At 36.5% G+C, this 15,483-nt stretch overlaps 1 protein-coding gene across 6 annotated transcripts in view; it reads right to left on the reverse strand.

Moving 5' to 3' along the window:
- Window positions 1-15,483, reverse strand: part of PHTF2 (putative homeodomain transcription factor 2) — a 120,211-nt gene that overhangs the window by 85,996 nt on the left and 18,732 nt on the right. For 4 of the 6 annotated variants that reach the window (XR_014300840.1, XM_082691889.1, XM_082691893.1 and 1 more), the window contains exon 2: window positions 2,997-3,076. Coding sequence is in view for 4 of the 6 variants with exons in the window: in XM_082691889.1 (XP_082548015.1) it covers window positions 2,997-3,041 (45 nt within the window). In the remaining 2 variants the exon portion in view is untranslated. Of the gene's footprint in view, window positions 1-2,996; window positions 3,077-4,757; window positions 4,876-14,671; window positions 14,830-15,483 lie in introns of those variants that run through there. The other 2 variants (XM_082691891.1, XM_082691890.1) reach the window with 2 other exon arrangements.

Genomic DNA, 15,483 nt, shown 5'->3' on the forward strand with positions numbered 1-15,483 from the left:
GAGGTGTAACAAGAGAACAATATTCCTGGTGTGGAGCATGGGGCATAGTTCTAGGAGGCCATTCCCAAGTGAAAAGGGGGGAAAAAAAAAGGAACTACTGGAGTACCTGAATATGACAGACTACAACAAAAGGATATCAGAGACTTTGGAGAATTAGAAAAATCAAGCGAAAGAGGAAAAAAGTTGCACAGACAGAAAGTATCATAATATATTACATGATGCAGTTATAAACAATGCATACACGAACAGAAGCCCTGACTTCAACAAAATCTGTAGAAAATTTGTAGTCATTTGGGAGGACTAGGAGAAGGAAGACTGGGACTAAATCTTTATTATACAGTCAGAAGTCAAAAGTAACATCTATAACGAATAATCAAGAAAAAAGCAAGGTTTGGGGCGCCTGGGTGGCTCAGTGGGTTAAAACCTCTGCCTTCGGCTCAGGTTATGATCCCAGTGTCCTGGGATCAAGCCCCGAGTCGGGCTCTCTGCTCAGCAGAGAGCCTGCTTCCTCCTCTCTCTCTTTGCCTGCTTCTCTGCCTACTTGTGATCTTTGTCTGTCAAATAAATAAATAAAATCTTTAAAAAAAAAAAAAAGAAAGAAAGAAAGAAAAAAGCAAGGTTTAAAATCATAAAGTAAATACCCTTAAAAAAAACCCAGTCAATATAATTTAACAGGGCACTACTGTATTTTGAGCAGGGCAATTCTTTGTTGTGTGGGGCTATGTTAGAGCACAGATAAGACGGGTGGGCCAAATCTAGCCAACTGCCTGTTTTTATATTACTTTGTTAGAACATAATCATCCCCATACATTTCATTTGCTTACATACTACCTATAGCTGCTTTTGTACTATAAGTCAGCAGAATAGAGTAACTGTCACAGAAACCTTACGGTTCTCAAAGCCTAAGTAATATTGACAATATGGCCCTTTACAGAAGAAGTTTGCCAACCCTAGTTTACAGTATTGTAGCACAATTAGTATATTTGATTCCTAACCCACAAATGTCAGCCTTCCCCCAAAAGTAATAAAGAAAACCAAAACTTCATACTGCGCATTTGCAACCCTTCCTTCCCAATTCCCTACCAGGGATGAGGAGTAGTAGAACTTTGGTTAAGCTATAAAGAATTTAGGGGCGCCTGGGTGGCTCAGTGGGTTAAGCCTCTGCCTTTGGCTCAGGTCAAGATCTCAGGGTCCTGGGATCAAGCCCCGCATCGGGCTCTCTGCTCAGTGGGGAGCCTGCTTCCCCCCCCCCCCTGTCTGCCCCTCTGCCTACTTGTCAAATAAAAAACAAATTAAAAAATTAAATAAAAAAAAAGAATTTAAAGTAATTGCCTCTGGGGAGCAGAACTCAGAGGCTGGATAAAGGTAGAGAAACATAGTATCAGTGGCTTTTTTTTTTTTTTAAATAGGCCTTAAAACACTAATCTTTCTAAGTATTCACATGTATTTCTTCAAGAAAATAAAATTTAAAAGCAATATTAAAGAACAGAACAAATAAAAATCTGGTTAATGGTTCTGGTGGCTCACTACCATAAAATGCATGATTACATTTGCTAGATATAATTTGTGATATTTGTGATGGTTGCTCTGGAGAATTTTTTTGGTAGCACATATCGAGAACTACTAGGTAAATGACCCTCAGATAAGAAGGGTATTAGTGTGCTAACTGAATGCAAGTATAGTATTTCAAACCCTTTGTTACCAAGAAAGGTCAGTCTAGTACGTTCTACAAATGATCCTCAGAGAAGTTCAAAATGTTTAACACAAAAAGCCAAATAGATAAGATGTTCAAGAAACATTACTAACTCTTGTAAGTAGACATTAAGAGAAAAGCTTTCAAAGACCTATGTAGGAAATACAAAATAATTTTTAGTTTTATTTAATTCACATTTAAGGAGATTGGAAGTTCAAAGGCAAAGATGACACTAACATAGAACTACAAAAGACTAAATTAATAGTTTGATCAACGTCCGTACTTCCAAATCAGTACCTTGTATGAAATGTGATAGTGTGTATCTGTGGCATGTTCTACACAGAAAAGAAATAACACATCCAAAGACAGACTGTATTCTTAGGTTTAATCTTTAAAGCACTCTAATTATCACTTCCAATTCAACTAAATTTACAAATTGTCTGATTTTACTCCCATCAGAAAAGCTTTCAATATATAAATAACTATATTTTGTGAATGGGGACCTGAAGAATAAGGCACCAAAAATGTTTTAAAATATGAAAAGAAATAAAATTCACTATATACACTAAAAATTGAAAATACCACATAAAACAACATAAATCTTAAAGAGTGTAAACAATACTCTTTAGGAGTAAACTCTCCTGCACAAGTGTAGTAAATACTGTTTTTTCAAAAAAGGCATTTATACTCTTACACTTCATAAAAAATTACTTTGGCAAAGTTTATTTTAAAACATAGGATGACACAGCTAGTTAATTAGTTATGACAATTAATCCTAAAACATCAAAATAAACAGTTTAATATTTTGGTTTGAAAAATAGAGTCCTCAAAGGTTTTATTTCACTAAAAAGATTCAGCTGTTGAACTGTAACTTACAAGAAACAGAGTAAGACTATAGTTTCTCAATATAAAACAGCTATGAAATTATGACAGCTCTGTGCTAATCTAGCTTCAAAAGAAATTAACCCAAGAAAAATTTAATGCTTTTATAAAACGTTATTTATATTCAGAATCCTGGAAATTTGGCTTATATTACAGCTGAAAATAATTCATCTAGCTACTTTAATAATGTGGAATAAAGGGAAGAGAGAAAAACATTGTTAAGCATCATCTTTCTAACTTCTTTAGAATTAAAATTAGCACCAGGAAAACCAAATTGCTCCCCCTTCCACTTAAAAGTTCCTGAAATCTATTTGTTATTATTTCGGGTAATAATTTACATAACTCCATAGCACCAAAAGAAAATGTACACATTTTTAGATAAGAATATTTAAGAGGTTGAAAACTTTGACTATGAACTTACCTTCTTTTGATACCAGACTATAGCATCTGTGACTTTGGACGCCATTTATTCCACTGCAATCACACATTCGTCATTTTAGGCTGTGCAAGAGAGAAAAACACACAGACAACTTTACTTCCACCTTCCAAAAGGAGACTGAACAACATGCGTACATAGCACTCTGGTTACTTGCAGAGCAAGGGGTGTATGACTATACTTATATTACACCCTTCCTCATTACTATTTTAGCAACAGGTTCTTCTTAGGTAAACAAAAATCAGTTGCCATAATAAAAGGATCTTTCTATGTGAATATAACACCTGAATTTTCTAACCTGGTGGATTTTGTAAAATAAGCCTTTTAAATAAATATCAGAATTTCCCAGGTTATACTGAAAATTCATCTAAAAATTCACATATGATAGAAATCAATTCATTCACTCAGTATCAGATCAGTTTTGCTATAGTTCCCACCTGGGAACTAATGCCAATTGCTATTGCTAAAGGATGGCTTGATAAAGATGCCAAAATTTATAATCATATTTAATATTCCATGGCACTCAGTAAACACCAATTTGAACTAAAATCAAGTAACTGGAAAAACTTAATTATGTTAAATACTAAACCGAGATGAGAATTAATTCCACAGGAAAAATTATTATGAAGACTTTTCAGATATCACAGTTTTGCTAATATTTAGAAGTTTACCACAGACCATTTTATAAGCATCTTGTTTGTGTTTGCCTAAAACAGTTTTGCATACTAAACCTAATGGTTCCTTAGCCCAGGAGAGAATTAATTCCAGGCTGATTCCAGTTAACTCTGGATGACTTCAATAGTCATAAGACCAGGCTGGCACGGAGGGTGCCTCTGGTATGGAGTTAAGGATGAGCCTAAACAGGTTCAAACACAGCCATGTGCCCCAGAACTCATTACAAACCAAGATCATCCAAGGCCACAGAGGATTTCAGAGACAATCCTGGGAGTAACACACTGTAATGAGCTGATTCTAGCACGCGCAGATCTGCTACTGTACAGCTAGATGCTACCGCTTCAGAGTTTGCCCAGAGTCCACAGAATACCAGAGGTTTATAAATCATTCTCAGAAGCATATTAGGATTCAAATATAAAGAAAATTACTATCAGGAAGGTCAAATGTTTAGATGATCAATCTCTAAAATAAAATTTAAGTCAGAATTTATTTGAAGCCTGTATTTCTGACAGTGTTATGAACCAGATTGTTTTATTGCTTTTCCTAAGATAATAATTTTGTCTTTGACAAAATTCAAGCAAGCTAGGTTTTGAAATTCCTGACAAATTTCCTGGCATTTGTCACCGAAGAAGCATAGAGTCAAAGACCTGGATTCAAATACTATCCAGTATATATAATATTGAAGATGTCATTTAATCTCTCCAATGTCAGTTTCTTTCACTTGTACAACAGGAATAACTACCTATTCATCCCCTGGAGGGTTTCCGTAACTGATGAGGTATCATACCTAAAATGCCTACCACAGTCCAGGATATACAGCAGTTGTTCAGTTATAATTACTGTTACTATTAATTTTTTTGTTATTATTAATTTATTAAAAATTCTGCAAGCCAGGAACTTGGAAGTATTTGTACTCCCTTTTTTAAAACATTGCAAACAGTTTAGAAAAGGAACACATGCAATCAGTTTTTGTTGACATGTAAAATAAAAATAGCTACCAGACTATCATAAAATCACAATGTCAATTCCCAACTATATGTACATGGCGTATTTAGAGATTTCAAAGTTCACCTCCACTGAAGTTTCTCAGTCAGGTGTGGCTTCTTTCATTTCTCCCATCAGGGTTTTTGGGAAGCTCTCCTCTACTGATTTAAAATCTTCCATTTTGGTTTTTCTGTCCTGGAGACGTCTAGGGGTAATTCATCAGTTTTAACACATTTCATTGGTTCTGCTATAAGACTAATTGTGACATTACACCTTCATTATATTTGTCAAGATGTATGCTTGTCAAGACACATATTTTCCAAACTGGTTAGAACTCTCCTTCTTCCCTCTCCTGCCCCCCACCCTTGCCAAATGCACTACAAAAAAGGTACAAAAGCTAGGAGAACATCAACTTTTCACTTTACCCTCCCTTCACATCACCCAATCTTTACTGACAAAAATTCCAGATTATCTACTTAGATAAAGATCCTCTCTCCTAAGCCCCCAAGAGTATAAATAACACACCTTTCATATACAAAATGTGAAAGGTTTTTTTATTCACTCCATCTATTAAGTATATGGGATATTTAACCTATTTGGGGAATAGTTAAGTGGTTGCTTATAAGTACTAATAATTTTATTTTAAAAGCTTCAATGAAAGTGAGGAAAACATTGCCTCCTTCAAATAAAATGATCTTTTATTATCCTTTAAGATAATAATTTAAGATAATTTTTAATATACTTTGGTTTATACCAAGCTACACTTAGAAATAAATTTTGAAAACCAATTATAACAGGATCCAAGGTATATGGAATGTTATACACATTTTATTTATCTGGATCTATAGAAGTAAAATTCTATTAAAAAAAAAAAAACAACGCAAGTCTTTCTTCAGTAATGGCAAGGTTTGCTCTGCAAACTCACTTAATAGTTTTTCCATTGTGTCAACAACCTTTCAGTGACACAAGTGGCTCATACCTATTTTTAAAACAGGTTTTACAGCATGCTGAGATAGAGTTCTGAATCAGACATCTGACAAAGTACACCCAAAGACACCCATATTTTACATGAATATAAATAACAAGAATAAGTCAACAAATGATTTCATAAATAATTAAGATTATTTCCAAAGACTTTCTAACTTCTTTGATTCTGGCAGTCCAGGAATACAGGTTTATAGTCTCTACTGTCATGACAGTTCAAGCCAACAGTTTTAATGCTAAGTTATGACATTAAAGTTAATTTACAGGGCAGCGGGGAAAAGGAGCATAGAAAGCTTACTAGGTACCTTGAACTGAGACTCTTAATCTTTTCTGACCATCTGATCTGACAGAAGGATGGGTATTAAGATAGAAATAATCCAATTATAAAACCACAGAGCTAACTGTAGGCACATTTAAATCTTGGTATAGACAGTTACTCTGAGCTAATTCTCTCCTTAAGACTGCTTTAATCGTTACACCTTGTCTAAACATCTGAAATTACTCTTTACACCATGTCAAGAATCACACAAAATGCATTTATGAAGTCAAAAGCCTGAGTAGAGGAAAAGGAGGATAATGAGGGAATTGTATGTTAAGTCTGCCTTTATGAAATCTCACTATCAAATAAATAATGCCCAGGGGTACTCTTTGTAGCCAAAGAAATGGTCAGGTTTTTAACCATTCCCTATGTTAGAAAAAAAGGCGGTCTACTGGGGCACCTGGGTGGCTCAGTGGGTTAAAACCTCTGCCTTCAGCTCAGGTCATGGTCCCGGAGTCCAGGGATCGAGTCCTGCATCAGGCTCTCTGCTCTGTGGGGAGCCTGCGTCCTCCCCTCTCTCTCTGCCTATTTGCGATCTCTCTCTGTGTCAAATAAATAAATAAAATCTAAAAAAAAAAAAAAAAAAAGGCAGTCTATCAATACTACAATGCATTTCTCTCATTCTGAAACAAATTTTTCTGTTCTAATTACAACTCTTACTGTGCTCAGAAACAAATTACACCCATCCCTGACGTCTTGCTTTTGCTGTCACTCTCATTCCTTTTCTCCACTCATCCATCCTTTTAAGTCAGTTCAAATCCTACTTACTCCAAGATGAAGCCTCCTACTAGTGTTGACTTGGACAAAAAGTATTGAAGCCTGATGGCTCTCTCAGCACTGATCTGTACTATGAAATCTCGTATTTAAATAAAAATGAGGGGCACCTGGGTGGCTCAGGTCATGATCCCAGGATACTCTCTACTCAGCAGGGAGCCTGCTTCTCCCTTTCCCTCTGTCTGCTCCCCCTGCTTGTGCACTCTGTCGAATGAATAAATAAATAAATCTTAAGTAAATAAACAAATAAATATGAAAAGCAGTATAGCCACAAGTCATTTGATTATATATAAACATCCTAAAGTAAAAAAAAAAAAAAAAAAAAAGGAGTCTTTCCTCCTTCGTGACTGTAATCCTCCAGGACATTATAATATGCAGTAGAGGAAGTAGAGCAGAGAAAAAGCTATAACTAAGCATCAGGAGAATTGGGTTCTAGAACCAAGTTCTGATGCTAAATGCTATGTGCTTTTGAGTAAGTTTCGGAGTTCCTTAGTTTCTCACTTAAGAGAATGTTTGCCATCTAGCCAAACATTCCACAAACCAAGAAAGGCTACACAACTAACAATTCCAATAATGTACAGGAGTTTCTCTGAATTCCTTTACTAACTCACCCAAAAACACTACTATTAGTTAAACCAATATTACATATACAGAAGTTGACATAGCAAAAACTATGTTTAGACAAAATGGAACAAAGCTTATTTTTAAAAGGTAGTTTATGTAAATCTCCCTAAGTCCTGATCTCAGTATTATTCTGTTCAACAGCCTTAGATCACTCCCTACTGCCTTTAGAAAGCCATTTAGACCAACTACCCTGTAGAATTATACTCAAACCTTCCAAAATCTCATCCTAACCTACTTACCAATATTACTGCTACCATCTTCTCATAAATCCTATTTCAACCACACTACATATTCTACACTGTGCTACCTCTGTACCCAAATTAACACCTCTTTCCAAAACACCGGGGATTTCCAGAAGGCCTCCTAGATTCCACTTTCTCTATGAGTTTCTCCCAAATTCTTCCACTAAAGATTGCTTATCCTCTTCTAGGTTCCCATTATACTCAATATATTGTTTTGTTTTTTATGTACTTTTGATATGTGCTCCCACCCCAACCATAAATTTTTTGAGAAATGTCTTCGTTATCTCTGAATTCTCCTATAGCTTTTTGGTACATATTAAACACAAACCAAATTTAAAACTGCTAGCCAAAATACCCTCACAGATGAACCAATTTAACAACCAGATCAGAAAATTCTACCTGCTCCAACTCTTGTACTACAACCACCATGCACATAAACACAAAAACATACTCTTTCCTAACACTAAGAGGTATAAAATTATGGTGAAGTATAATAAATATGGCAGGTTTTTACTGATATGTCACTCAACCAATATATGACTATTTGTAGAATTAAAAAGTACAATGAAAAAGAGCTGAGGGGCGCCTGGGTGGCTCAGTGGGTTAAGCCGCTGCCTTCGGCTCAGGTCATGATCTCGGGGTCCTGGGATCGAGTCCCGCATCGGGCACTCTGCTCGGCAGGGAGCCTGCTTCCCTCTCTCTCTCTCTCTGACTGCCTCTCCATCTACTGTGATTTCTCTCTGTCAAATAAATAAATAAAATCTTTAAAAAAAAAAAAAAGAAAAGAAAAGAAAAAGAGCTGAAGTCAAACCTGCCACATCTAGCCTAACTTCATTTCCAAATGCTATAATTAAATATAACTCATTGCTTCCTCCACAGCTAAAATAACCAATTTTTTTACTTCAGAAACCAGGAACAGAGTGCGTCTGCCCTTAAAAAGATAATAAATGCTAACGGTCAAATCAAAATTTTTATGCTGATACCAAAAACAGTGAAACTCTGGTAGAGGTAACATGGTATAGGCAGAAGGAAATCTAGCTTCAAGGCTGCAACTTTCTAATCATGTGACCTATAAAGTGTTACAACTTCTTAGAACATTTCTAAGCTGAAATGAGGATATGATTTCATGGAAATGTTGTGAAGAATAAACACCGCATACTACATGTTTAAAGTTGTTTTCAATCTTAGAAGAATGAAAAGCAAAATGAGATCTAATATAAAGAACTATGCATTTCCTCTTACACCAACCAGTTCGTAAAAAGAATATTTATAATTTTTATTTTCTTGCGTGGCACCAATGCATAGTGTTTGTATTCTGGGCTAGAGGATAAAACCTGAGAAGGAAAATTACAGGCAATTAACTTCTCTCTAAAGCTGCATGTACAAAAACATTTTTGGGTTATTGTGAAATTTAAGAGAATCTCTAGAGTTCTAATCTTAATAGTACCCACAAAGACATCCATGAACTTCTTGATGGGTACAACTAACCCATCCTATATGTCCTTTACTCCAACTTGGTAAATTTCAGGGTTTTTTAACATTAGCATATACCCACAACATGTCTACAATTTCTTAAACATTCTTTTGTGTTGTTTTTAAAAAATATTTAATACTTTTATTTAACTATTGTGCCACTTGGAAATATCAAATACTTATAATTCACTTAACTTAGGTTTAAATTCCTCATTTACTCTCAAGAAATTTTTACCATCAACCAACCAGGCTCCATTCAAATATGGATATGTTATTACTGGCGTCTAGTAGAAACATTAACTAAATAAGTGGTCCAGGACTCTTTATCAAAATAATAATGCACTAAGTAATACTCAAATGGCTTAAAGATGTAAAAATCTTAAAAATGATTTTATTTAGAGATTAAAAAGTCCTAACTATACCTCATCAAAAATGCTATGAATAAAATTTGAAAATCATTACTTCAGAGATAGTTAATCCAGTGTCTGATCATTTAATAAAAATACATATTTACAAACACTTACTAATACTGGACTATTCTAGGCACTGAGAATACAACAGTGAACAAGAAACAAGGTCCCTGCCATGATGCAACTTACAGTTAAAGAGCAAAGATAGAAAATGAAAATCAGGGGCGCCTGGGTGGCTCAGTGGGTTAAGCCGCTGCCTTCGGCTCAGGTCATGATCTCAGAGTCCTGGGATCGAGTCCCGCATCGGGCTCTCTGCTCAGCAGGGAGCCTGCTTCCTCCTCTCTCTCTGCCTGCCTCTCTGCCTACTTGTGATCTCTCTCTCTCTCTCTGTCAAATAAATAAATAAAATCTTTAAAAAAAAAAAAAAAAAAAAAGAAAATGAAAATCAAGATAATTTTGTGCTGAAGAAGTGCCCTAAGGGACATAAGGAGAGAAGACTGGGATAGAGTGGAGAACTTTTGAAAAGAATGGTCAAAGAAGACCCTGTGAGATGACATGTAAAACGAGATCTGAAGGATGAGAACAGCCAACTCCGGGAAGAATTAATTGAGGGAGGGCAGAGGGAGGAGCAAACACAAAGACTTTGCGGTTGGAATGATCTTGGTATTTTTTTTTTTTTTTTAAGATTTATTTGACACAGAGAGAGAGAGAGGGAACACAAGCAGGGGGAGTAGGAGTGGGAGAAGCAGGTTCCCCGCTGAGCAGGGAGCCTTATGTGGGACTCCACTGCAGGACTCTGGGATCGTGACCTGAGCCCAAGGTAGAGGCTTAATGACTGAGCCACCCAGGCAGCCTGAACTTAGTATTTTTAAGGAACAGAAAGGAAGGCAACGTGACACTAGTATAATGAACTTAAGTGACAGTACTTCAAGATGAAGTACGAAAGAGGGTTAAGGGCTATGGGGTCACAGGTCATAGCAAACAATTTTATTACAAAGATAGGCAGTTACTGAAGTGATTCTAGAAAGCAGTGATGTTCTGTCTTGCAAAGACCACTCTGACAGCTATATAGAGAACAGAATGGACTGAAGAGCTAAGACTGGAAGCAGTGAGGCTAGTTAAGAAAGTCTTAGTCCCATGCAGAAGATAACAATATATTGGGCTCAGGTGTAATCAGTAGAGATGGCACAAAGTGGGCAATTCTGTTTTACTTGTGAGTAAAATCAACAAGATCTGGAAATGTACTAGGATAGGCAGGCTGGGGGAAAGAAAGAATAATCTAGGTTTTTGGCTTCAGCCATTTTCTGAGATGGCCACATATTTTTAAAAAAATGTTTATGAGAGTACATACAAAAATGTTACACCTGTTAAAGTGACTAGACGTTAAAATAAAAAAGTCAAATAGGTAGCAAGAAGAGTCTGAAGCCAGAGATAATGATGAGGGATGGCAATATAAGTTTAGAAGCCATAAACACACTGTCAAGATTTAAAAATCAGAGGTGGGTTACAGAGTATATGCATTTGTCAAAACTAAACAAACGTATACTGCATTAAAATATGTGTCTTTCAGGGGCATCTGGGTGGCTCAGTTGGTTAAGCATCTGCCTTCAGCTCAGGTCACGACTCCAGTAGGTAGTCCACTTCTCCCTCTTCCTCTGCCTGGTGCGCCCCCTACTTGAGCATGCGCTCTGTGAAATAAATAAAATCTTTAAAAAAAAAAAATAAGCACCTTTCAAAGATCACTTCGATATAAATCATATGGCTGACTGGAAGCAGCTACAGTTATTAGCAGTCAACCAAATCTAAAGGATAGGGTTGGGCATAATTTTGTGTCACCCTTTTCTCCCAACAAAACTTTGTAAACATTGTTCTGTCATCTCCCGGAATTGACCATAATTGAGGAGTCTACAGCCTACTAAATTTCTGTCCCACTTCTGTAGGTCATGTTCTCTTTCTGGCCAGGATGCCAAAATAATTCTCTCATTTTCAAAGTTACGAACAACAGGGGTATAGTCAATTTTAAGCATTTCAAAAAAAAATTTCCTGGTAGTTAGCACCTTTCAACTTGTAAATGTATGTTTCATTTCAGAAATTTTTGTATTATATTCCTGAGCAGTTTTTCCTCTTTCATTTGTTGTAATCTCTATTTCAGGGATACACTTTATTCTGATGCAGGACAGTCTTTTCATGGTCATTTCTTTCCTGTGGCATATCTATAGAGCTGCCATGCTTTCTTTTTTTACTTAAATCTTGATCGCGTTTAACACAGGGAAGTCAACACTGAGCTCCCGCTTATTCTGACATCCGACAGGTTCTGCTTGACAACCTCAACACCCTTCTCACTTTAGTTGGAACCATTTTTATTTCTAGACTCACATGTGTGTATGTGTATGCATACATACCCACAATTTTCAGTTTGAGAACTGGATACTGCTTTTAAATCTATTTTTCTGTAGCCCAGAGATGCAGGAAATAGGAAAAGGGAGACCTAAGCTTGGATTGAGTATGGCCACTGCTAAAATTTCATTGAGTGTCCTGTATTGTACCTTCATCAGCTTTGGCTCTTGCCCATAATCAAAGCATAATTCAAAATGGCAATTTTCTCTCACTCTGTGAGGTTCAGCTTTAGTGTGTAGGAACTTCTCAAGAATTTTTTCTTGACTTTTTGCTCCCTACTCACCTCTTAGCTCTGCCTCCCTGGAGAGTATTGGTGAGCATGCTCACTGTTTTGTAGGCCTTATCTTTCCTTAGTCTGGCTTCTGGAATATGGGATTGGGATTACAAAGCTTGTCCTATACACCAAGTATCTCCTTATTCCTTCCTTGGCTTCTAGTTTTTTAAGTATTTGGCATTAAGTTGCACATACCCCTTTTTTGTCCTTTTCTATTCTAATTTTTGCCCTCTCTTCTCCCCACCTACTCTTCCCTTCTTTCTTAGTGAAGAAAAACCCTGTTATTTCAAGTACTAAATGTATTCGTTTAAATTACTGGCTCAACTGAAAAGTAAAACTTAAATATTCTAAGATACAGTTGTAAAATGTTAACAACAACAAAAGACAAGCTCAAAATGGAGTCACTTGTTCTAACCCCCACATCAGCAAACTAAGACTTACTACCTAATCTAACTGCAACTTCAACCCCTCCTAGAAATATAACCTTAAACCAGTGAATCTGGAACTTCCTGTTCAGCACTAGTGAGGTAATCTGCCTAATAGACCCCTTCCGGACCACAAAGAAAGATGAAATAATCTCCTCTTTCCTTGTCTCTGCCCCTTCTGCCTATAAAAGTATTCCAGTTGGTCAGCTTTTTGGAGCTCCTTTCTATTTGCTAGATGGGATGCCACCCAATTCATGAATCATTGAATAAAGCCAACAGAATTTTCAAAATCACTCAGTTGAATTTTTTGGTTTTGTTTTTTTTTTTTTTACCAAAACTAACAACAGCTGCACTTTTACTTCTGTTATTCCTGACAGAGGAAGTAAAGGGAAGACACCCAGTTTCACTTCTTCTAAATTCAAGATACTAAACAGAAAATACAGGACCATAAATTAAGCTCTTCTGTGAACCTGTTTTGAGTAACTCCAAGGGGCGGGGAGGGGGGACCAACTAAAATGCATTTTCCCTCCTCAAACTGACTCCTCTTTTACTATCTACCCAATCTGCTGTTCAAGCATGGAACTCGAGATAATCTTTCTTGTCTCTTTCCCTTTCTTACCACCACTTGTTCAGTATCTGGCACATAGAAGCCATTCGGTAAGTATGAAGGAATAAATTAATATTGTCTATTTGTCATACTGCCAAAACACCTCTCATATAACCCCTCCCTGACCCACTATAAGACCTGGTGCAAGTCCACATCATCTATTACCAGGACTATTTTAAGTCTTTTACTACTTCCTCACTTTCTAAACTCCTGACCTCAACATGTCTTTCTCCTCCTTAAAATTATCTAATGATTTCCCATTACCTAAGAAAATAGTTTAATCAGTAGAGTAGACAAAAGACCCTTTTTTTTTTAAACAACCCAATCATAGATTTATCACCTTTACAATCAGTAGCATCCATTATCTTTATCTTCTCCTATTAACAACCTCTTACCTACCCTATCTAATCTGCCATCCATATACATATCCTACAATCTAGCCATGTGGGCTTCTGAATGTACCATACATTTTCATGCTTGCCTTCTAGTCCTGGCCATATTTTCTCTGTCTAAAATAACTTTCTCCCTGTTCTGACCTACTTGACAAGCCATATCAGATTCTTCTAAGGCACAATCATCGGGAAATTAAATTGTGAGAACATATTAGCAGTGGTGTTCAAATGACTTAATTACTTAAAAGAGTAATTTTAGATTTAAGTATTTCAAAACAGCAGGAAAAAAAGGCAGACTAAACACAGCATCTAACTTTACTCCTTTACGATATATAACTGAAACTATAGCAAAGGCATACACATATAAGCACAGAGAGAATAAAGAAAAAAAATAAGCTTGAAATAAGATACAGGACTAATAACTGACCTAGCAGATCTGAGACAGCAGAAGACAATACGGCATCAAAGAGAGTATCAACCCAATTTACACCATAAAAACCAACAAATGTTTCAAAGGCTGTAGCACAGGTTCCACTAGAAGTGGGAGATCTAGTTGAAAGCTATTAAGACAGCAGATCTAGTTGAAAACTATTAAAACAGCAAATCCACACTCTCACTGCATATCACTGCATGACTATTTCTCCATGTTCCTGCAGATGACAAAGCCATGTGTGTATCTCTACAAAGACAGGTAAATAAAATTTATCAAATAAAAAAGTTGAAAGTACTTGCCTCTGGAAAAGGGAAAATGTGGGCAAAGTGCTCTAGGGCGGTTATTCTTCCTTAACTTTGTACAACCATCTCTTTGTGATATTTTGATACAGAGTAAGAAATGTAGCTGAACCTTGAACACAAGGGTTGGAGCACAGATCCCCTTGCAGAGTTGAAAATCCACATATGACTTCTGACTTCTTCAACACTTTACTAATAGCCTGCAGTTTACTGAAAACCTTACTGATAACATAAATAGCCGATGAACACAAATCTTGTATGTCATACGTATTATATACTGTACTCCTATAGTAAAGGAAACGAGAGAAAAGAAAATATTATTAAGAAATTTTTAAGGAAGAGGGGTACCTGGGTAGCTCAGTGGGTTAATAAGCCTCTGCCTTCGGCTCAGGTCATGATCTCAGGGTCCTGGGATCAAGCCCCAAATTGGGCTCTCTGCTCAGCAGAGAGCCTGCTTCTCCCTCTCTCTGCCTACTTGCAATCTCTGTCAAACACATAAGTAAAATCTTTAAAAAAAAAAAAAAAAGAATAAAAGAAAAAGAAAATTGTAAGGAAGAAAAATTACATTTGTAGTACCATATTTATGAAAATAAAATCCGCATACAACTGGACTCACAGAATTCAAACCCCTGCTGCTGAAGGGTCCTCTATATTCGGTCTTCGTTCCTATTACCAGCCCAGAGCTCTTAAAACCCTTTGAATGTCCTACAGAGAGTAGTAAAAGTGTCGTTTGTTTTAATGAAGTGACTTTTGAAAAGCTCCTATATAAGGGTACTAGTTGCCAGTGGAGTCAACCATGTGATTAAAGGGTTGGAACATTCAGTCCTAGTACCCCCACTATCCCCCAACCTCCTGCGAGCAGAGAGAGCCTGGAGATTGAGTTCAATTGCCAATGGTCAATGATTTAATCAATCGTGCCTATGTAATCAAGTCTCCATAAAAACCCAAAAGTACAAGATCTGGAGAAGTCCAGGTTGGTGAACATGTGGAGACTGGAGGAGAACAGTGTGCTCAGACAGCATGGAAACTGTGCCCTTTCTCCATATCATGTCCTATGCTTCTCATATCTATCTGTTCCTGTTACACCTTTTTGTAATAAATCAGTAATCTAGTAAGTAAAATGTTTCTCTGAGTACTGTGAGGTGCTCCAGCAAATTACC

This window comes from Mustela nivalis (genome assembly GCF_964662115.1).
Source record: "Mustela nivalis genome assembly, chromosome: 12".
NCBI classification, from domain to species: domain Eukaryota; kingdom Metazoa; phylum Chordata; class Mammalia; order Carnivora; family Mustelidae; genus Mustela; species Mustela nivalis.